This window comes from Pristis pectinata, chromosome 5 (assembly GCF_009764475.1).
Source record: "Pristis pectinata isolate sPriPec2 chromosome 5, sPriPec2.1.pri, whole genome shotgun sequence".
Lineage (NCBI taxonomy): Eukaryota > Metazoa > Chordata > Chondrichthyes > Rhinopristiformes > Pristidae > Pristis > Pristis pectinata.
The window spans coordinates 30,823,258-30,847,962 of NC_067409.1; the positions used below are offsets into that span (position 1 = coordinate 30,823,258).

General features: G+C 40.8%; 1 protein-coding gene across 1 annotated transcript; it reads left to right on the plus strand.

Annotated features, from left to right (window-relative positions):
* Window positions 1–202: 202 nt before the first annotated feature.
* enkur (enkurin, TRPC channel interacting protein) lies at window positions 203–23,031 on the plus strand. Its single transcript, XM_052016453.1, has 5 exons — window positions 203–434; window positions 5,724–5,869; window positions 10,296–10,516; window positions 20,858–21,004; window positions 22,447–23,031. Exons 1-5 carry the CDS (start codon window positions 358–360, stop codon window positions 22,618–22,620), a joined length of 765 nt encoding a protein of 254 aa, XP_051872413.1. The 5' UTR covers window positions 203–357; the 3' UTR covers window positions 22,621–23,031.
* The last annotated feature ends 1,674 nt before the right edge of the window (window positions 23,032–24,705 follow it).

The window sequence follows — 24,705 nt, forward strand, 5'->3', positions numbered from 1 at the left end:
CCCTTATATTGTCACCGTTTATTACTCTCCACGTTACGCACTTCCTATTATTCTGTCTCTAATTCCCCGTCTCTGCTGCTCCGCATTATGACTCTAATACTCTGCCTCTATTATTCCCTGCACTATTACTACCCGCTGCTGTTACTCTCCCCACCACGCCGGCTCTCGGCCCTGTTGCTCTCTCACCCTCTGTCGCTGCGTCACTCATCTCACGCCAGGCCTTGCGTTAACCAATCATGTACGCTGAGTTTCCAGAACGGAAGTGACTCTCCCTGGAACCAGTTTTGTTGTTAGTGACGGTCTCCATAGTAACGCGCACGGTCTCTTTCCCCTAACTGCAGGTTCCCTCGTACTATCATGGACGAGCCGGTTTCGAGCGAGTGCATCTACAACCTACTGCCCCGTCCCGAAGAGCCACCTCGCCGTCGGCTCAAGTGAGTGACAACCGCAGGTCGGGCGGCTTGGAGGGAGGGACGTCCCAAGTGAGGATGTGGGGGGTTGGGGGGGGGCGCTGCTGCTAGAGGTGGAGGGGGGGGGGGAGGGGGAGGTGGAGGGGGAGGTGGAGGTGGAGGGGGAGGGGGGGGGAGGGGGGTGGAGGGAGGGGGAGGGAGAGGGAGGTGGAGGGGGAGGGAGGGGGGAGGGGGAGGGAGGGGGAGAGGGAGGGGGGAGGGGGAGGGAGGGGAGGGAGGAGGGAGGGGGGAGGTGGAGGGGGAGGGAGGGGGGAGGTGGAGGGGGAGGGAGGGGGGAGGGGGAGGGAGGGGGGAGGTGGAGGGGGAGGGAGGGGGGAGGTGGAGGGGGAGGGAGGGGGGAGGTGGAGGTGGAGGGGGAGGGAGGGTGGAGGTGGAGGGGGAGGTGGAGGGGGAGGGAGGGGGGAGGTGGAGGGAGGGGGGAGGGGGAGGGAGGGAGAGAGGGGGAGGTAGGGGGGGGGGGGGTAGGGGGGGGGGAGGGAGGGGGAGGTGGGGGGGAGGGAGGGAGGGGGAGGTAGAGGGGAGGGGGAGGTAGGGGGGAGGGGGAGGTAGAGGGGAGGGGGGGGAGGTAGAGGGGAGGGGTAGAGGGGAGGGGGGGAGGTAGAGGGAGGGGAGGGGGAGGGAGGGGAGGGGGAGGGAGGGGTGGGGAGGGAGAGAGGGGTAGGGAGGGAGGGGAGGGAGGGGGAGGTAGGGAGGGGGAGGTAGGGAGGGGGAGGTAGAGGGGGGGAGGGGGGAGGAGGGGGGGGAGGGGGAGGAGGGGGGGAGGGAGGGGGGGGGGAGGTAGAAGGTGGCAGGGGGATTAATATAAAGAGTCTCCTAGTTGCCCTTGAGAATATGTTGGTAGCCTTTTTCTTTCCCCTCTTTGGACTGCGTGATGAAGGTATTTTGAAAATGCTACTAGGTAGGGATTTCAGGATTTTGTCTGAGCACTAAGGAATGATCAAATAATCACATTGCACTGGAATGTAACTTGGTGATGCTGTACCTAGTGGAGAAGATTCTGAGTTTTTATAGTGTGGCCAAAGAAGTCTAACAATTTAGCAAAAAGACAACCTGCTGGAGGAACTCAGCAGGTCAGGAAACATCCATGGAGGCAAAGGGATAGTTGACGTTTTGGGTCAAGACTGAGAGTGTAGATGGGAGACAGTTGGTATAAAGAGGTGAGGGGGAGGGATGGGGTGGGGTAGGAGGTGGCAAGTGATAGGATAGATGGATCCAGGTGAGGTGGGATTGATGGGCAGATGGAGCCAGGTGGGGGTGAGAGGGTTGGAGATACAGACAGAGCCTGGGCAGTGATTCTTGGAGAAAACTAAGGGTTGCAGCTTATGGAATCTGATAAGAAAAGGTGATGGGGGACTGAGTAGGTTGAGTGTGTGGGTGGTAGGCAGATTGCACCAGGTGGGGAATGAGGGACGGGGGGGATGGAGAGGGGGGGTAGTGCTTGGAAAGAAGGGGGTGTGCAAGAGGATCTGGATCAGAAGGAGAGAGAAAGGAACAGAAAGGATGCAGGCTTACCTGAAATTGGAGAATATGAGGCACAGTTCCCCTAGTTGGTATCTGGCCTTCCGCACACCCCCTTCTTTCCAACCCCGTCCCACATCCTCCTCCAGCCCCCTTTCAACAATTTCTTTGCCCTTCCCCACCTGGATCCATCTATCTGTCACCCACGTACTAAACCCACTCAATCTACCATCACCTTCCTTTCTTATCAGATTCCATAATCTGCAGCCGTTTGTTGGTCTCCACCAATCACCTCCCAGCCTCTGTTGTTATCCCCACCCCTCCCCATCGAGATCTATCTGTCTATCAACCCTGTCTCACCTGGATCCACCTATCACTTACAACACCTGCCTCACCCGTTCCCCCTCACCTCTTTTCTGCGCTTTACACTCTCAGCCCTGATGCAGGGTCTTAACCTGAAAGGTCAACTATCTCTTTGCCTCCATAGAGCTGCTTGACCCACTGAGTTCCTCCAGCAACTTGTTTTTTGCTAAGATCCCAGTATCTGCAGTCTCCTGTGTATGCAAGTCTCAACAATTTGTTCCAGTGGATTTTGTAGATTTTGTACAGCACAGGAACAGGCTCTTTGGCCCAACATGACTGTGCCAACCATGATGCCAAATTAAAGTAATCCCATCTGCCTGCACATGGTCCACATCCCTCTGTTCCCGGCCTGTTCAAGCGTCTGTCCAACTGTCTCTTAAACGTTGCTATTGTATCTGCTTCAACCACCTCCCCTGGCAGCCACCAATTACCTCACACATCTCCTTTTAACATTCCCCCTCACACCGTAAACCTCTGCCCAACTAAACCTAAGTGCCATTGTAACCTTGTGATAGCCGATGAGTCTGGATATGTTAGAGTCCTGCAAGGCCTTCCAGTGCACCTTCCAGCCCTAATTCTGTTGCACATTGCTTGCATATTAGAACCATAGAATCATGGAACAGTACAGCACAATACAGGCCCTTTGGCCCACAATGTTGTGCCAACCTTTAAACCTCGCCTAAGACTATCTAACCCCTTCCTCCCCCATATCCCTCTATTTTAAATTCCTCCATATGCGTATCTAACAATCTCTTGAATTTGACCAATGTACCTGCCTCCACCACCACCCCAGGCAGCGCATTCCATGCCCCAACCACTCTCTGGGTAAAAAACCTTCCTCTGATATCCCTTGAACTTCCCACCCATTACTTTAAAGCCATGCCCTCTTGTATTGAGCATTAGTGCCCTGAGAAAGAGGTGCTGGCTGTCTATCTATTCCTCTTAATATTTTGTATACCTCTATCATGTCTCCCCTCATCCTCCTTCTCTCCAAAGAGTAAAGCTCTAGTTCCCTTAGTCTCTCCTCATAATCCATACTCTCCAAACCAGGCAGCATCCTGGTAAATCTCCTCTGCACCCTTTCCAACGCTTCCACATCCTTCTTATAATGAGGCAACCAGAACTGGACACAGTACTCTAAGTGTGGTCTAACCACAGTTTTGTAGAGTTGCATCATTACCTCGCAGCTCCTAACCTCAATCCCATGATTTATGAATGCTAACATCCCATAAGCTTTCTTAACTACCCTATCTACCTGTGAGGCAACTTTCAAGCGAGTGTTAGCAGTCTCAGCAGTTAGCACTCATAATGGCATCTGTGAAATTGATGAAGCATTCCACACATTCTTTCATAGCTTTGCTGGCATATTGAATCCTACGCAGATACTGATTCTTTGACCAGAGGAGGCAAATGCATCTCTGCCTGTAGATGCGCATATATGGCTTCTGGAATGTGGATGCAGAACGTGCTGGTACAGCCTGATCAGGCTGGTATCTATCTTATGTGCATCCAACTCCTTCAGAAGACTTAATGTTCTCATGAAAGAATCCTGTTCTAGTTGTTAAGAAACAAAAGATTTTTCAGAACAATTGGTGCATAGATTTCTTAGACTGTAATTTACAGCAGCAGAAGAACAGATAGTAACAACAGTTTGGCTTGATAATTTCTAAAATAATTTTCTTACTAGTTTCTAATATTTTTATTCATTTATGGAATGTGCATTTTACTGACAAGGCGATTGTCCATCACTAACTGCCCTTGAGAAGCTAGTGCTGAGCTGCCATCTTTAATGACTGCAGTTCTTGTGATGAAGAGACACCCATAGTGTTGTTAAGTTGGGTGTTGCAGGATTTTGATCCAACAACACTGCAAATTGGAATTTCCAAGTCAGGATGGAGTGAGACTTGAGGGGGAACTGGTATCTGATGGCGATGTCACGCATTTGCTGCTCTCCTCCAAAGCTCTAGATGACAAAAGTTTGGAAATGTCTCGGTGAGTTGCTGCATTACATCTTGCAGATGGCGCACTGCAAGCCAGAGTCTGCCAGTGGTGGGCGGGGTGCAGAAAATGGACAACTTTCTCCTGTATGACATCTGATGCTGTATAAAGAGGTCTCCGAGACCAGGGACTCAACACCTCCCTCTGTAACTGGATCCCTGACTTTCTGACCAACAGACCACAATCAGTGAGGATAGGCAGCAATACCTCCAGCATAATTATTCTCAACACTGGTGCTCCACAAGGCTGTGTCCTCAGCCCTCTACTCCCTATACACTCATGGCTGTGTGGACAGATTCTGCTCTAACTCAATCTACAAGTTTGCAGATGATACCACCATAGTAATCCGTATCTCAAATAATGATGAGTCAGAGTATGGGAAGGAGATAAAGAGCTTATTGACATGGTGTCATGACAACAACCTTTCCCTCAATGTCAGCAAAACAAAAGAGCTGGTCATTGACTTCAGGAAGGAGGGCAGTGTACATGGACCTGTCTATATCAATGATGCTGAGGTCGAGAGGGTTGAGACCTTCAAGTTCCTAGGAGTGAATATCACTAATAGCCTGTCTTGATCTAACCATGTAGACAGCCAAGAAAGCTCACCAGCACCTCTACTTCATCAGGAGGCTAAAGAAATTTGGCATGTCCCCTTTGACACTCACCAATTTTTATCGATATGCTATAGAAAGCATCCGATCTGGATGCATCACGGCTAGGTATGGCAACTGCTCTGCCCAGGACTGTAAGAAACTGCAGAGAGTTGTGGACACAGCCCAGCACATCACGGAAAACAACCTCCCCTCCAAGGACTCTGTCTATACCTCTCGGTGTCTTGGTGAAGCAGCCAGCATAATCAAAGACCCCACCCAGGTCATTCTCTCTTCTCTCCTCTGCCATCAGGCAGAAGATAAAGGAGCTTGAGGGCACATACCACCAGCCTCAAGGACAGCTTCTATCCCATGGTGATTAGACTATTGAACGGTTCCCTTGTACAATGAGATGGACTTGTTTGACCTTGCACCGTACTGTCTACCTGCAATGCACTTCCTCTGTAGCTGTAACACTTTACTCTGTATTCTGCTATTGTTTTTACCCTGTACTACCTCAATGCTCTCTGTACTACCTCAATGCACTGTGTAATGAATTGATCTGTACGATCGGTATGCAAGACAAGTTTTTCACTGTACCTTGGTGCAAGTGACAATAATAAACCAATACCAATACCAAAAGAAGGTAATATTCAGACATAATTTTATTCTCTGCACTGCACATGCATTTCATGATTTCCAGAACATATTGGAATTAATAGGAATGCTATCTGTAAACTCCTTCAGAAAATATATAAATATTTCTTGTGCCAAAATAATACCTAGTTTCTTTATTCATCTGCTTTGACTCAAAAATACTTTAAAAATTTTATTATTTTTTGAGGTATCTTTCAAAACAACGGAAAATTGTACAAGATGACTGGAATAGTAAGAAGTCTTCACACAAAACAATGGGTTTACCCAAGGTTGAACCTCCTTGTCCAAAACGTCATCTGTTGAAGCATTCCAAGGAACAAAAACTACCAGAAAGTAAGCCTCTGTAAAATAGAACAAAATATTTTATAATGTGTAATATTAAAATGTAGCAAGTAAAATAAAGCATTCACTAGCCTCTGTGTGATGTTCAATACATACTTTTAAACACGCTTTCCTTTGAAAGGTTAAGTCATTTTGAAATAGAAGATTGTTTCATTTTAACTGTGCTTTGCTGAAAATTGAGCATCATTATACAAGCCAACACAGTTTTATGTTCCTTGCATAAAGATAAACAAATATTTGTGACAAGCTCATAGAAATTAAGTTTCAGCTAAACCTAGTATTGGATGAAGGACCTAATATCCTACATCCCAAGGTTTTGAAGGAGATAGCTATGGATCTGCAGATGCGCTGGTTAACATCTTCCAAAATTCTAACAATTCTAGAACAGTTCAACACAATGGAAGGCAGCGAATGTAACCCCACTAGTTAAGAAAGGAGTGAGAGAAAAAACCCTTGACCAATTAGCCTGACGTAAGTGGAAAGGAAGATTCTGGAATCCATAACTAAGAAGTGGTAATAGGGTGCTTGGAAAATAATAATAGTTTTAGCCAGGGTCAACACAGATTTAAGAATGGGAAATCATGTTTGACAAATTTGTTAAACCTTTTGAGATTGTAATTAGTAGAATAGATAAAGGTGAACCAGATATTATAGTGTTCGTTGGAGTTTCAGGAGGTCTTTGATGAGATGCCAGACCAGGTTATTAAACAAAATTAGTGCTCAAAGGTTTGTGGTAATACTAGTGTTGACTGAGGATTGGTTTAAGCGACAACGAATAGGTTAATAGAATCATTTTTGGGTTGGGAGGCTATGACCAGTGGGGTGCTGAATTGATCAATGCTGGATACCCAGCTATATCAATGATTTAGATGAGGGGATCAACTGTAATATATGCAAGTTTGTTGTTGGTATAAAACTCGGTTGCAGTGTGGGATGTGAGGAGGGTGTAGAGAGGCTTCAAGGGATCTGACAAAACTAAGCGAAGGAACAATGACATGGCAAATGAAATATAATGTGGAAAATGTGCGAACATTCACCTTGGTAGAGAAAAATGAAAGGCATTTTTTTTAAGTGATGAGTGATTGAAAGATGTTAATGTTCAAAGAATCTGGGTGCCCTCATTACAGGAATCAGTGAAAGTTAATGTGTTGGTACAACAAGCAATTACAAAGGCAAGTAATATATTGGCCTTTATTGCAAGAAACTTTGAGTGTAAGACTAGAGATGTGGATGCTCAGTCACTGTGTATCAATGACAAAAGTTGATAGAATTTCGGATACGTAGTTGCTCTGGACCCCTTAACTCCCTGTTCAAACATCTGTCCATCTCCATCAAAATATATTTAATAACAATAGTCCCACAGCTGCCTAGAGTGGAAAATTCATGACCCTCTTGAGAGAAGAAATTCATCCTCATCTATGTTAAGTGGGCTTCTCCTTATTCTGAAACTATGCTCTATAGTTTTAGATACCCCAACATGAGGAAACATTATCTTAGCATTCACAGTCTCCAACCTGTTGGCCTCAACATCGATTTCTGTAACTTCCGGTAACCCTAGTCCTTATTCTTCCCACCCCCCCTCCCCCCCGTCTTCCCTTATTCCTGTGTCTCCCTTACCCGCCTTGACGACCTGTCCATCTCCTCTTCTCTCCCCTCCCCCATTCTTATTCCATGGTCCACTGCCCTCTCCCTACCGGATTCCTCCTTCTTCAGCCCTTTGTCTCTTCTACCTATCACCTCTCAGCTTATTACATCTTCTCCCCTCCCCCACCCAACTACCTTCCCCCCTCACCTGGACTCGCCTATCACCTGAACTCACTTATCACCTACCTGCGTGTGCTCCTCCCCTCCCCCCCCCCCCCCCCCCCCCCACCTTCTTATTCTGGCTTCTACCCTCCTCATTCCAGTCTGATGAAGGGTTTTGTTTCCAAAACGTCAACTGTTTATTCTCCCTCCATAGATGCTGCCCGACCTGCTGAGTTCCTCCAGCACTTTTTGTATATTATCTTAGCATTCGCAGTGTTAATCCCTTGTAGAACCTGATAATAACATCAGCCCTCATTATTCAATATTCTAATGAGTATAGGCCCTAACCTGCTCAACCTCCCTACGTACATTAATAATTGCCGGAATTAATCAAGTGATTCTCCATACTTCCTTCAATGCAGGTATATCTTCCTTGAATTTAGAGATCAAATTGTACACAGTACTCCGGGTGAGGTCTCGCCACTGCATTCTTAATGTTGTATTAAGACTTCTCTACTGTTATACCCACCACCCCCTTGAAATAAAGGTCTACATCCCATTTGCCTTCCTACTTGCTTGTTGCACCTGCATGCTAACTTTTTGCTTCATGTACATATCCCTCTGACCTACAACATTTTTGTAGTTCTTACTCCATTTAAATAATTTTACAATTTTATTCTTCTTTCCAAAGTGGGTAATCTCTCATTTTTCTACATTATACTCCACTGCCAAGATTCTTGTTCATTCACTTAATCTACCTGTATCCAGTGCAGGCTCTTCACATCCTCCTTACCACCTACTAACCATCTATCTTTGCAGCATCGGCAATTTCGCTATAATACTTTTCATCCAAGTCGTTAATATGGATATAAATAGATAAGGCCCAGCACTGATCCCTGTGGATCCCACTAATTACTGTTTGCCAATCCAAAATGACCCATTTATCCCATTAATCATTTCCATACCAGTGCTGATATGTTCGCCTCCCAACCTTTTACATGGCACCTTATCGAATGCCTTCTTAAAATCCAAATCCATCTGCTGGGTCTCCTTTATCTACTTAGTTTGTTACATCATCAAATATTTGTCCAGCATGATTTCTCTTTCATGCCATTGTGCATGATGGTCTGATTAATTTTTTTCAGATATCTTATATTACCTTTTTAATGCTGGATTCTAGTATTTTCCACTGACGGAGATTAGGCTAAATGGCCTACAGTTCACTGTAACATTTGTGATTTTCCAATCCTCTGGGACCCACTAGAATCCAAGAAATTTTGGTAGAATACGAACAATGATCTGCTATTCTACAGCCACTTATAAGATCTTTGGTTGAGGCCATCAGGTTCAGAGTACTTGTTGGCCTTTAGCTGTATTATTTTGCTTAATACTTTTTTACCTAGTCATAGACATTGTTCCAGAACAATATCACTCTTCACAAAGGAAGTTTTTCCTCACGTCCCCCTTGTATCTTTTCCCTTTCACTTTAAATCTGTGTCCCTAATCCTAGAGCCATCTGCTTATGAAGAATAGCTTCTTTCTATTTGCCCTATCTAAAACTGCCGTGATCCTGCACATATCAGCAAAAACTCTTTCCAGCCTTCTTTGTTCCACAAAGAATAACCATGGTTTTTACAGTATAACCTTTCAACTGAAATTTCTCTTCTGTGAAACCATTCTAGTAACTCTCTTCTGTACACCCTAGCATTGGAATCTGGAGTTGAACTGAGTTACAGGTGAGGGTGTTATCTCTGTGGGCTGAATGGCTGACTCCTGCATTGATATTTATTTGAAAACTCTCCTTTACAGAATCTGGATTTAGTATTTGGTATTGTTACTGCTGAGCTGTATTTGGGATAATGTGCTCTAGCCATTTTCTTTTTGTTCAATCTCTTGATTTGCTTCAGGTCAGTCAGTATTGATCAGTTTTGATATGTGATTGAAACTCCCAATTTTCAGAGTTGCCAGCTTCACAGTGTTACAGGAGACAGGGCTGATTTCTCTCTACGTTAAAATTGACATCAACTGAGGAGCCTATCTTCAATGTGTTAAGTGCAGGGAGATTCTGGCTGTTATAGGAAAATTATAGTTATAGGAAGAACATTCAGCCATTCCCAATTACTATCAATTATGATAGATATCTGAATGCTAATAGTGTTACTACTGGTTCAATTTCAGTGGTGGAATCGGCTTACTGGTGGAACCAAAGTTTTTCCCCATGTTTCTGCTTATTAATGGCTATTATTCTCTCTACTCTAGGAGTAGTGGGACCTGTTGTGTCCCATTTAATGCCACAGGAGATTCTGGTAACAACTTGGCTTGTGAACTTCATGTTATTTACTCCAAGCTCAGCTACACCCTGACTTATCAAAGAACCAATATTGAGCTCCCAATTAAGCAGAGCTTGCAGAAGATTATGAATGCAAAGTCAGTGGTTTTCTATACATTAATTTCAGTGGATGGAGAATTGCAGACTTTTTGCCCATATTGTGGGCCCTGTTAGGAATTTAAGAATATGGAATTGGTCCATATTCTCCATGGGTTTCAGTTCTTAGTCAACAGGTGAGTGGGAGAACCCATTGTTTCGTTCTGGATTGCAGAAAACTGATGTGGCAAGAGAGGATTCTTCAGTCTGAAGTATCTCAAGAATGTAATATGTTTCATTCCACAGGGGAACCTTATAAAGTCCCTGTGGATGGAGTAAAGACATCGATTCCATCTGAAAAGCCACTTATGGGACTCCAGACAAAGAAAAATTTTGTTGAAGCCAATATAGCTGAAGTCAAGATGTCAGTGCCCAAGAAACCTGTGCCCATCTATGTCGATACCAGGAGAGGAAATAAAAACTTATTGGAACCATCAGGGCTTCTTCCCACCCTCCTGCACAGAAAGGTAGAAAGCAGCTTTTAATGGAGTATATTTATAGACTGAAGAGAATATGTGCTTTTTTCCTTTGAACTTTTCAAAGCAACTTTTAAGTCTTTTACCATATGCAAAGGAAACTGTACGCATTTGTCTTGCACCAAATATTTTCACTTGTTGAGGGAAAATAGATTCTCTTCTAATTATTCAAATCTCATTCATCCAAAACCATGCATCATGATGACCATTTAAAAGTATCTGATCACATCGCAAAACTTGACAAATAATGCCTTCCCTTATCATTTTTGTCATATTTGGAAAGAGCATGCTAAAAAGTGACATTGTATTAAATCATATTTAGCACTGCTGAGTTTTCATCCTTATATCTGTCACGCATCTAAAATTTAGCTCTTCACTATATGTTAGTCAATTTTAGTAAAGTGCATAATCAACATCCTCCAGCAACAAATGGTCTAAGAAAATTATCCAATGGGAAATTTCTATTTAATCGATTTTGGATTAAATTAGGAATATGTGATTCCTAACTTAATCCCAAAAAACTTCCAGTAAATATCATACAAAACATATGGACATAGAAGAGTTCATGGAAAAATATTAAGCAGCATAAATACCTACAACCAATCATAAACCATTAATATTTTAGACTAATTGACATTTTAAAATAATTCCATTTATGAGACTTCTATAAAATGGTATATACTGTTTATTATATCAGCTGCCTGATGAATAAATTGTGGTGATATGGCCCACAACCAGTGGATCTTTTGCAGATCCTCATTACTGTATTTACAGATTACTTTTAGTAGTTATTAAATATGTACAACTTTGCTGTTCTTGTTTGAAGAACACAACTTTTTGGTCTCTTCACTACAGCACAACTGCTGGCCTGCAAATTCAGATTATTTAAATCACTTAGATGTTCTCCATTGCAAGGAAGACATTGGAGGGAATAGTCTATATGCTCTGTAACAAAACCGGCATTATAGGGCAGAGTATAAATAAATAAATAATACAAGCTTTCAAGAAAAGTAATGGATTATTCATGGGTAATTTTAATCATCCTATAAATTAGACAAATCAAAGTGACAAAGGAAGCCTTGAGGGCAAGTTCATTGTATCTTTTCAGGACAATTTCTTGGAACAATATATTGTGGAACCAAGTATTGGTTTATTATTGTCACTTGTACCGAGATGAGTGAAAAGCTTTTGTTTGCATGCCATCCAGACAGATCATTTCATACATAAATACATTGAGGTAGTGAAAAGAAAAGCAGAATGCCGAATACAGTGTTGCAGCTGCAGAGAAAGTGTAGTGCAGGTAAACAAGAAGGAACACAATATTTTAAATCTGGTCATGTGTAATGTGTCAGAATCTCACAGTAAAAGATCTTCTGAGGAAGAGTAACCATGGCAATATAAAATATAGTTTTCAGTTTGAATGTGAGTAATTTATATCTGAAAGTAGTGCCTTAAAGTTCAATAAAGGTAGTTATAATGGTATGAAAGCAGAGTTAGCAAGTGGACTGGGAAAATAGATTAAATGTTAAGGCAATGGATAAGCAGTGACAGACATTTAAGGAGATATTTTATCACTCTCAACAAAGATGTATTCCACTGATCATTAAAGACTTTGAGAAAAATGATCCATTAATGGCTAAGCGTGGAAGTTGAGAATGGTATTAAGTGGGATGAAAGTAATGCTATAAAGATGAGTGATTTAATAGGAATCTGAGGGACAACTTTTTCACCCAGAGGTGGTCAGTATATGAAATGAGCTACCAGAGGAAGTGGTTGAGGCAGGTACATTAACAACATCTAAAAGGTACTTGGTGTTGGATCTGGTTATTTTCGAATCGGCAGGTTCTTTCAGGAGTCCAAGAATGAGTTGAAAACAACTTGGTGCTTCAGAGTTTTATTGGAAAAATTTAAAACGAAGAAACAGTCACAGATCACATGGCACTAGCTTTACTGCTAGGAGATGAGCCAAGACAAAAGGAACTAAAGATGAGCTAGGGCCAGGGGGTGGGGGGGGGAGGGAAGAGAGCAAGAGAGTGATTAGCAAAAAAAACGTCTTTTATACCTAAGATAGGAGGTACTCCTTAGCTAACAATAGTCCATTCAGGAAACCTATTAAATACCCGTGGCAAAACCAACCAATGAGAAAACACATATTCACCTGATGGACCAACCAATAAGCTAAGAAGTGGCCATTCCTTGTGCAGCCACTTGAGGTGTATTAGAGACTATACATGTTAAAAAGACTACTTAAAACAGTCAAATCCAACAACGGATAGGAAAGGTTTAGAGGGATATGGGCCAAATGCGGGCAAATGGGACCCGCTTAGATGGGAATCTTGGCTGACATGGACCAGTTGGGCTGAAGGGCCTGTTTCCATGCCGTATGACTCTGAGTGGTAGGCCAGAAGATTGGGAAGGTTTTAGAAAACAGCAAAAGATTGCCAACAGTGTAACAAATAGATCATTAGAGCAAGTTACCATGAAATATTAAAAAGGACAATAAGAGTTTCTACAACATATAAAAAGAAATAGAGTAGCAAAATAAGTAATGAACCCATAGAGGATAAGGTTAAGGAATTAATAATGGGAACTATGGAAATGGCAGAGACGTTAGCAAAATATTTCACGTCTTCATGGTAGGAAAAACATTTCAGGATCCTGTTAGTATTAGAAAATCTTGGGGTTAAAGGAGGGACGGATTTAAAATAATCACAATTGCTAGAGAAAAAGTGCAAGAGAAACTATTGGGACTAAAGGCTGACATTTATCATGTGCCTAACAGCCTGTATCCAAAGTTGTTATTAAAAGTAGCTGCAGAGAAAATGAATGCATTGTTCATGATGTTCCCACATTCCCTTGATTCTGGAAATATCCCTTACCACTACACAGGAGGCCAGCAGTTTGGAAAATGCAACACCTCTATTTGAGAAAGAACCAACAGGAAGCAGGAAACAGTCAGGCAGTTAGGCTGTCATCTGTAGACTCATCGAATCCATTATTAAGAAAGTAGTAGCAGTACATTTAGAAAATCATAAGACATTCAAGGAAAGTCAACATGGTATTATTAAAAAGAAATTTTTGTGTGACAAATTTATTTTAGGTCTTTGCAGATATAGCTAGCAAGATTTCCAAATGGCATTTGAAAGGGTGCCACATAAAAGGTCACTCCTCAAAATAAAAGATCATGATATTAAGAGCAATATATTAGCACAATGTAGTTAACTAGCGGTAAACAGAGTGGTGGAATAAATAGTCATTTTAAGATTGGTAAGTTACTAATATTTGTCTGCCACAGTGATCAGTGGTAGGGCCTCAACTATTTGTTAAACCAAGTGCATTTTATCTATATGATGATGATACAACAAAATGTGGGTAAACAAGTTGTTATAAGGATGCAATGGGTTAAGAAGTGGACAAAGGTGGAGTATGTGAGGTCATCCAGTCTGGCAGGTAAAATAGAAAAGCAGATAACAGGTTAAATGGAGAGAGACTATAGAAAGCTACAATGCAGAGGGATCTGGCATCCCTGTACATGAAACACAAAGTTAGCAGGAATGTACATCAAGATAGTCAGAAGGCAAATGGAATGAAGGCATGTGATGTAAAGAAGATGGATTTTAAAAGTAGTGAAGTCCAGCGGCAACAGTACAGGGCATTAGTTAGGTTGCACCCGGAGTACTATGTAAGAGTTTGGTCGTCTTATTTGCAGAGGGATAGACTTACACTGAAAATGATTCAGAGAGAGTTCTCTAGGTTGATACATGGGAAGAAGAGGTTTTAATCAAGAAAGGTTGAACAAGTTGAGCCTTTACTAGCTGGACTTTGGAAGAGTGAGAGGTGATCTTATTGGAACAAATATAACTTTGAGGGGAATTGGTAAGGTAGATGATGAGTGGATATTTCCCCTTATGGCAGAATCTGTAACCAGCTGGCATAGTTTCAGAATAAAGAGTTAGCCATTTAAGGCAGAGGTGAGGAGAAGTTTCTTCTCTGAGAGTCATAAATCTTTGGAATTATTTTCACTCAAGAGCTGTGGAAATTGCCTCATTATATAAATTCATGGCCAGAACTGGCAGATTTTTGGACTGTATTAGAGTTAAGGGTTATGAGATACAGGAGGCAAAGTGGAGTTGAGGCTAAGATCAGATCAGCTGTTCTCTTATTGAATGATGGAACAGGTGCCAATGATCATCTCCTGCTCATTTTTTCTTCCATTCTTATGTTTTCCTAGAATTAAAACAGTTAAGTAGAAGAAACCTGCAACAGAACAATGGGCACCCAAGCCTTTTCATACTACTTTTCAAAAACAGTGGGGATTATTCTCCAGGCTGCCCCCAAGAAAATTCATATTTTGTTGGTGCACTGGACTGGCTTCACCTTAGTTCCTTGACTGGACAGTGGCAGTGCATAGAATCTATAATCCATTGCAGGACACTCTCAGTGACAACAAATAGAGGAAAGCAAGTCAAAATTTGTTTTGTTTGTGGGGATTGTGCGAGGGCAGCATATGGAGACAGATACTCCCTGTTTCATTACATTAGCTCTTACTCTTTAGTAAATGCAGACACCCCACAACCTTACAAAAGGGGTCTCTAGCCATTTTTCCCCAGAGTTCCTGGATGCAAAGTAGAAGAAAATTAATAATTTAAACTGAAAAGTTTAATGAACTAAAGATGAAATGAACTAAAGCTTGGAGTTCATTATTTTATTTCATACTGATGCACAATGCTGATTCTGTACTTGCACAAATGATCAATAAGCAGAACAAAGTCGCAATTTTTTCTGGTCTTCTGCTCTTCAAACTGTTACCCTCATGCTTTAAGATCTTTATAACAAAATTATCAGCACAGCTCTGGTACATAAATTGAAAACCCACAGTATCAGAGGAAGTGTGTTAGAATGGATTGAAAACTGGCTGTCTCCTGGAAGACAGAGAGTTGAAATAAATGGGTCCTTTTCAGACTGGAATGAGGTAACTACTGGAGTACCACAGCAATCAGTTCTTGGCCCACAATTGTTCACTATTTACATTAATGACCTGGAGGAAGGAACAGTATGTGAGGGTTCCAAATTTGCCAAAGATATGAAAGTAGGTGAAAGGGCATGTTGTGATCAGGAAATTGTGATTCTGCAATGGGATATAGATGGACTGACTGAGTGGACAAAACACCGGCAATGGAGTTTGATGCAGGGCAGTGTGAGGTCATGCACTTTGGTAAGAAAAATCAAAAAAGTGAAGTACAAAGGGATCTATATATTCTAGTGCATGAATCACAAAAGGTTAGCGGCCAGATCCAAAAAAATACTTAAGAAGGCAAATGGCATTTTGCCTTCATTGCAAAGGGGTTGGAGTTTAAGAATTGGGAGGTTTTGTTGCAATTGTACAGAGTGTTGTTGAGGCCTCACGTGGAATATCACGTAAAGTTTTGGTCCACATACCTAAAAAAGAGATATTAACATTGGAGGCAGTACAAAGGAGATTCACCAGGCTAATTCCTGGGATGAAGGGGTTTTGTCATACCGAGGAAGACTAAATAGTTTGGGATGGTATTCCTTGGAGTTTAGAAGAATGAGAAGTGACCTTATTCAAACAGGGTAGATGTTGGGATGTTTTCACTGTTGGGAGAGTCTCGAACAAGGACACCTAAGTACAAGATAAGGGGCCGATCATTTAAAACTGAGGTACGTAGAAATTTCTTCTGGCAATGAATCTCTGGAACACTCTGTCCCATTGGGTGGTGGAAACTGGATCATTAGAAGTATTTAAAGTGGAGGTGGATAAATATGTGATAGGTTGAGGAGTAGAGAGGCACGGAGAAATGGCACAGATGAGGAGTTGAGGTCACCAAAGATCAGCTATGATCAAAGTGGCAGGGCAGGTTTGAAGGGCCTGTTGGCCTACTCCTGCTCCTTTTTCTCATGTTCGTGTGTTCCTGTTACATTATTGCTTCCAAGCATTGAAAGTGCAAGTCTGAAGTTTTCTCTTGGAAAATTTACACAATGATTTTTCTGCAATGAAGTGACTTCCACAGATTAATTATTTTCTGTGATTCATCTAAAGTAGAAGATGTAAAATTAGGGGGGAAGATGTTGTTCTGGAGGAGTTAACAGACTGAAGAGAACATACTCTGAAGTGCTTTTTTATTTGGATCACGAATATACTGCCAATGTTAATTCAGTGGAACTAGTTTTCAAGACATCAAGTACATCAAATAAGTGCAAGTTCCTCCTCAGCTCTTCCAGCAGTTTGTTTTTTTTGCTCCAGATTCCAGCATTTGCAGTCTCCTGTGTCTCCAAGTGTAAGTTGTTAATTGAGAGTCTGAAAGAAAACAAGTAACAAACTGAGAAAGAAAATAGCTTCCAAATGATGTACCTTGGAGATGGAACTGAAACAGCACGAGAGACTGAATTGTTCACTACCTTAGTTTATCTGCTAGCCAAGGTGATAGCTTGCATATGTTTATACAGCCACGCAAAAGTCAATCCCAGTGCATCCTGAAGTAAAGTTTGGATGAACTATTGCAATCTTATATGTTAAAATAATTCTGTTGTATTAATATATAATTTTTACAATTTAAGTACTTTGATGGAATGGATTTAACATTTATAATGTGGAACCTGAATATATGAGTCTTATGGCTGCATCATCATAATCAACAACACCCAAGCTTGCAAGTAGTCCTTCTTGTGTTTATTGCAAAAGATAGATTTTATAAGCAAGTCTGTGCCTATGATCTCACTCTTTACCTCCTCCCAAGTGGGTATGTGTAGGCTGGTGCTCGAATAAGTAAAGTGTCATGACAGTGAGTCGGTGAATCAGAAACAGGAATATGTGGAGCTGTCAAACTTCTCATCAGATGTTTCATGCTCAGCAAGACAGACAAAGATTATTTATTTTAGGAGCGTGCATTCCAAAATGTGAATAACATGACTGATGAAAGATGTTCAAATAACAATAATTTCATCTTGTTCCTATCTGGAACCAATCAGCTCTCTTCTCGCCTCTCCTCCTCCACCTCCCTCTCTATCTCTCTCTGCCTCTTTGACTTCTATGATGTGTTTTAGAACAACCTTCTCATGTCAAACTTGATGGTTTCTGTTCTCACAAACCACTCTGCTCTGCAGAGAAGAATTCTATGTACGACCAAAGAACATGTGTGTAGATGGACTGCTAATTAATTTATAATTTCATTTCACCTAGGTCTCTGCAGGCATTCTATTGTATTCCTTCTAGAACAGGAAATGCGACAACGTCCCTACCTTTCACAAACATTGTAGGAAATGTAATGGGAGTGAAAAAATGTGTGACAGTTTATGTTAGAGCTTATTGAAATGATCTTCTCTCACAGCATTTTAACAATTACATTCGAAGATTGTGAATTAAGTCCTCACTGCTAAGAGCTGAAAACATGATCTATATAGGCATTTCACTGCAGTACCAAGGAATTGCCATATTGGAGGTGCCTTCTATTGAACAAGACAGTAAACCGTGTCTGTTATAGGGTGGCTTTTGTGCCTTTACAAAGAAGTGGGTGTCCTGATATCCTCATTAGCATTGCTTATTCATGCAATATTTCTTTAATGTATAAAGGAATACAGAGAAGGTTTACTTGACTATTACCTAGAATGGGCGAGTCGATCTCAGATGAAAGTTTGGACAGGTCAGGCTTACACCCATTGAAATTTAGAAAAATGAGAGGAGACTTAACTAAAACACATAAGGTAGTGCAGAATTTTGACAGGATGTATACTCAGAAGATGTTACCTCTTGTGGTAGAACTCGGGGTCAGTGTTTAAAAATAAAGGATTCAAAGCAAAGTTGAAGCAACTTTTTTCTTTGAGGGCTGTGAGTCTTTGGAACAGTCTTCCTCAAAAAGTGGTGGAACTAAAGTCTTTGAATATTTTGAAGGCAGTGGTAGATAGATAATTGATAAGCAAGAGGATGAAACATTGCTGCTGGTAAATAGGACTGTAGAGCTGAGATCATAATCAGATTGACCATGATCTTATTAAATGGTGGAGCAGGCCTGAGGGCTGAGCGGCCTACTCCTGCTTCTAATTCATGTGTTTGTATAAACTGAGCATTTATCTCAATATTACTTGTGAGATCTTGCTATTTGGAAATGGTTACATTAGAGTTGTGACTGGACTCAAAATACTTGACTGGAATACCCTTGGAATGTGAGACATTAGAATAATTATTTACTTAATACTGTCTGGAGTATGTTTTTCTCCACGTTCTGTGATGCTATCTGCTGTGGGTATGAGTTAAGGCATGCTTCCATCCTTACGGGTACTAATGGATTGGCTTGCCTCTTAAGTATCACAATCTCCTTTTTTCCTGGGTTCTAAAGAATCTTCTCGGTCTTGCCCCAACCCCTTCCACCGCAGTATCTGGAACTCTTGATCTTTAACCGTGCTAACCCAGTTACATTGCTCATTCCACTGCCATCAACAGTAATTACTTGATCTCTAACTCCAAAATGCACTTAACATTGGAAAATGTGCCTCATGTCTCTCTGCTTAAAATATTCCTGAAATTTATAGACAATGAAACAAAAGCTATAACAAGTAGGCAATCAGTTCAGGCTACTGTTTTTTGGTCTCTTTCTTCAATCTGTAATGAAGGTAATGCAGACTTTTCCTTAGTAATATTTTGCAAATGTTTCATCCTTTTTCTTCAAATAATTGTGAAAAATAAGTGGACTAACACAACAAAATGCTGAATGAAAATGTTGCAGTGCTTTGACTGACTGCAACTGCATTTTTGGAAATGTGGTAAATGTATCTGCGTAGTATCCATACTCTGCTTTCAGAAAACTAAGTCATAACATTAAGGAAAATAATTAATTTGAGCTACTTAGAAGAGGCTCAAGCCTCTAAGTAAAAACTTTGACGTAGACATTAAAAGGCACAAAAACATCGTGGATAAACTGTATTACTAATGTGAACACCTAATTATTTGAAATTTTATAGGCTTTTAGTTCCTGAGGAAAAGAACTGTCATCTGATTTTTATTTCCCTGAAATCATTTGAGTGATTCATCAGATAAATATATGGTGTGACAACGTGATAATAACAAGCATTTATTCTTGGTCAGTTCTATAGTACAGTAGTATGGCTGTTGGAACATCTCAATATTTGTAAATAAGGGTGGGAGATACTGGAATTCCAATTAAGAATGTTGAAATAATATTTTGTGATGTAATCAAAGTATAGGTTTAAGAAAAGAAGCTGTATGCCACACAATTTTTCATCATCTAACATTTAAGGTTAATATTAAAGTCATATTCTAGAATATGATTTATAATGATCATATGTGCTTTTATTAAATTTAACATCTTATATGTAACAGAACATACATAGAGCAGTACAGCTTAAGAACAGGTCCTTCAGCCCAAAATATCTGTGCCAACCATGAAGCCAATCTAAACTAATCCCATCTGCCTGCACGTGGTCAGTATCCCTCTATTCCCTGTCTGTTCATGTGTCTAAATGCCTCAAGTGTTGCCATCATATCTGCTTCTACCACCTCCCCTGGCAGTGCATTTCAAGTACCCTACCACCTTCTGTGTTTAAAAAAAATGCCTCCTTTAAACTTTCTCCCTCTCACTTAAAAGCTATGCTCTCTAGTATTTGACATTTTCAACAGGGAAAAACCTCTTGCTATTTATCCTGTCAATGCCTCTTAAAATGTTATATACTTCTATCATGTCGCCCTTCAGCCTCTGATGCTCCAGAGAGAACAATCCAAGTTCATCCAATCTTTCTTCATAGCTAGTACACTCCAATCCAAGCAACATCCTGGTGAACCTCCATTACACCCTCTCCAAAGGCTCCACATCCTTCCTATAATGAGGCAACCAGAACTGCACACAATACTCCAAATGTGGCCTAACCAAAGTTTTATATAGCTGCAGCATGACTTCCCATTTTTTATACTCAATGCCCGAACCAATGAATACAAGCATGCCCTGCTCCTTCTTTACCATCCTATCCACTTTTGTTTCCACTTTCAGGGAGCTGTGGAGTTGTACCTCAAGATCCCTCTGTACATCAATGCTCCTAAGGGTCTTGTCATTTACTGTATACTTTCCTGTTGCATTTGACCTCCCAAAATGTATCACCTCAAACTTGTTCAGATTAAACTGCATCTGCCATTTCCCTGCTCAAATTTCCAACTGATCTATAGCATGCTGTACCCTTTGACAACTTTCTTCTCTATGCACAACTCCACCAATTTTTGTGTCATCTACAAACTAATTCATTAAACAATAAAACAGAATGTGCACTTAAAATTCAGTGTGTTAATCTCAATTATTCACTTAATAGGGCTATGGTAAAATACCAGATTATATAATCAAGCGGACTGAAGAGGAGAAGAAAGCTCAAGAAGAATATGATGCCTACGTAAAGGAGCGTATTCGGCAAGGTTCCATGAAACTGTTATCTGAAGAGGAGAGAAATGATGTGTTAATGGTATGGAGTGATTATATATTTCAATTATTTATTAAATAGATCAAACCTCTGGGTGAGATTTGGAAATAAAAGAGCAATAAATGCTCAAACCTGCTTCATTCTTCTGTAATGTCTTGGTTTCCCCCATGGCAATTCATTGGTGCCATTTTCAGCATTTCCAATGAGTTCAAGGTGACATTCTTCCCCCTGCTCCACAACTTGTGGAGACTTTGGTTTCTCTCCTCTGGTCCAATTGGTCCCACTCCATGTAACCGTGCAATTACCTACATTACCTCGTCTCATTCCTCCTGCCAACTGTTTCTCAGTCTTGATTTTCATCTGTTACCTACGTGCCCATTCCACCAACCTGCCTATATCTCCTTGAAATCCAATTAAAGTCTCCCCCTCAGATGTTACACCTCCCAGGTTTGTACCACTGCCAAATTTTGGAATAGTGCCTACAGATCCAAGCCTATTTCATTAACATAATCTACAAAAGTCTATGGTCTTATCACTGGCTCCTCGGGAACTACACTGTATATTTCCCTCCAGTGTTTTTAATTTATGCTGGTATTTCATTGTTGGCTACCTGCCGTGCAGTTCACACTGTTACCTTACTTAACTCACACAGTTTTTACTTGCATTTTCTCTTCAACTCCTTTCCTCTGCATATTACTCTCCTACTCTTGTTCTTCCTTGGAGGACTGACGTGAATTTATGAGAAGATATATTTTCATCTTAATATTTTGCAGTCTTACAAAACATTGTAGTTGCCTTATAGTTAGAAGAGATCAGAACAGAAGTATGGCAGGAAGAGCCACCCATTTTCTGTGCCTCAGAGCTATAATGTACCGGGCATCGACTACATTGTCTTCTCATACTTCAAGATGACATTGGACTTTGAATCCATCCAAATTGTTTAAAAAACAAAAATCAAGGAAGTACTGTTTTTCTTTGTTGCTGAATTCATATTCCAGACTACGAGCTTCAGTTATTTTGTAGGGAAGAGAGTTGTATTAGTTTTGGATTACTCCAGTAACGAGCCAACACAAAGAATAGGGAGAATTTCACTTTTTGTGGTTCAATACTTTATCTTAAAAGTTAAATTCAGATTATTTTTCTCTTAGAATTTCTTGTTTTATGAGATTATTGTTTTAAACTATTCATAAATAGTTGTTCCAAATTTTAAAAATCCTTTAATTATAGTAGAGTTTTTATTTCCAAGACATACATTGACTAGCTCAGGTAGATATATTGGCTAGCAGAATTTTAACATCATAACCTGCTCTCCTCAGTGTCATGACATAGTTATCCTGTCATTAAAGAAAAGGGAACACTCAATATTTAATTTTGAATGCCAGTTGATACTTTGATACCAAGGTAGTTTAAGTAATACTGTTATACTTTCAAACTGATAGCACAATGTTGACTTGTTTGCTTTTCTATTTCTGGTAACTTTTCAGGGACTAAAGCAGAACTGGGAGGAACTGAATTGTGCATTTCAAGGTCTTTCAATATTGATAGATACTCTTTCCAAGCAACACCATAAAGAAAAACTTGAGGCCAAAATGAAAAAGCTAGAGGAAGACATTAACTTGATTGAGAGACATAAATTTATATACATTCCACGAAATTAAAGGTCAAAATAAGTTTATTATGTCTGTTTTGGAAAAAGTAAACTGTATTGTAAAATGCACCTTGTTGCCTTTTGATCCTCATAATTGCTCATATAAAATCTGTCTACAGTTTTCATATTTACAGGATGTATGCATGTAAGTGCAAAAATGGAGAAATTGATGCAACAAGAGAACAATGCATTATTATCACAAAATTTTGCTATTATTTCTTTGACATAGAATTGTTTTAAGATAACAAGGAAACAATTTTTCGTATTGTATAAAGATGTTAAATACTCATTTTGTATCAATAACAGTGATTTTTCTGAGAAGCTATCAGTGGGTGTGAATCTGAATCTATCATTTCAGAACTACTGGATTGAAATTTACACTTAGAAAGTTACATCATTGACAGAATATGGTTAAACAATAAGTCTACTTGGGGTTGGCACACAACAAAGCACTGAAAAAATCACAAGACTCAGCAAGGATATTACTGTAACACTGCACTTCAGGACATAAACTCATATGCAAAGAATAGCAAGCACTTGCAGAGAAACATTAAGAATACATTAAAAAGGAAAACATTGCAAATGTGTTCTATATCCATCAAGGATGAACAAAATAATCTGCAGGAAGAAAGATGCCCTGAATAGATTCTCCAGTCTTAGTCCGCATTGTTCTTGTTTAAAGGCAAATCTTACAAAGTAGCTGGTAGGTCATAACAGTAAATAGTGAACTTCTTTGGAAAGCACAACATTCAGGGAATTCTTGCAAGTTTCTCGCTGCACATGTTTGAGTTTGTTTGGGCAATACTAGAGGAATTTTTAAAGAACACCGGCAAACCAAATGGATGTTGAATGGTGCATTAGGTTGCAGTCTTTCTTCTGAACAAGAAATTTGTGGATTCAAGACCTATTACAGAAATTTGAATCAATATACAAAAAGTGCTGGAGGAACTCAGCAGGTCAGGCAGCATCTATGGAGGGAAATAAACAGTCAACGTTTCGGGCTGAGACCCTTCATCAGGACTGGAAAGGAAGAGGGCAGAAGCCAGAATAAGAAGGTTGGGGGGGGGAGGTGCACACACAGACAGGGGATAGGTGAGCCCACATACCTTCCTCCTCTCACCTGGAACCCCCCTCCCCCACCCACCTACCTTCCCCCTCTCACCTGGAACCCCCCCCTCCCCCACCCACCTTCCCCCCTCTCACCTTGAATCGCCTATCGTTGGAATGTTTATAATTATTTTACAGACATTCAAATGGATGTGCACAAAACTTGGAGAGGAGTCATCCGTCAAAGGGTCCTTCACAATGAACATTCTAGATTGAGCTACAAGCAACCAAAGAAATAGTAAGTAGCTTGGCAGAATGGCCACCAGAGTTCTTGTGGGGGTTCTTAATGAAGCTGCAGGGAAGAAGGGTGCTGATTTCTCTCTTTTCTAGTGTGCAGAATCTACTTCAGGGCCAAATTGCATAATTGTAATGTTATTTTGTTCCTGCCATATGGGTATTCTCAGAGCCACTAACTTGTTTATTTGAAACACAGGAACCGTGTGTACTCTAGGGATATTGTAAGTGAGGATTAACCACACTTTAAACAAAACATTATGGGCTTTTATAGAAGGGTCAATTGAATGGATATTTCAGGGATATCTGTATGACACATACAGGAAAAATATTGTATGAATATTTCTGTGATACTTCCCTGTGTTCGGAACATACAAGGTATCAAAAATGGAAAACTTATTCATACTTTCTCCTCCAGCTTTCAAATTCAATATGTAATCCAAGATAGCAGAAACATCACAACTTGACGATATCTCCTCAGACCATTGCCCTGTCTGCTAGACCCGTCTGGTGGAATGCAAGGCGTGGCCACAGTCTCACACAACTTGATACCAAGGGTGAGAAAGCCTGATATGAGCACGCCATCACCACCGCCCTTTGAGGCTTACTTTATGTGTCTAGATGTGCTCTGAATGAATGAAATTTAATGCTGTTTGGAAGGAACTCTTCACACTAATTATTTCTCCTGTACTTTTTGCAATCACTGCTGGTGAAATTATTACTACAACTCTGTTTCTAACAGTCTATCAAATGA

Bases quoted from the DNA above. Each gene is read 5' to 3' on its own strand.
- enkur (XM_052016453.1), top strand. From the start codon at position 358: ATGGACGAGCCGGTTTCGAGCGAGTGCATCTACAACCTACTGCCCCGT. The intron at 5,870-10,295 runs GTAAGCCTCTGT...TTCATTCCACAG, and splicing joins GGAACAAAAACTACCAGAAA to GGGAACCTTATAAAGTCCCT. The intron at 21,005-22,446 runs GTATGGAGTGAT...GTAACTTTTCAG, and splicing joins AGAGAAATGATGTGTTAATG to GGACTAAAGCAGAACTGGGA.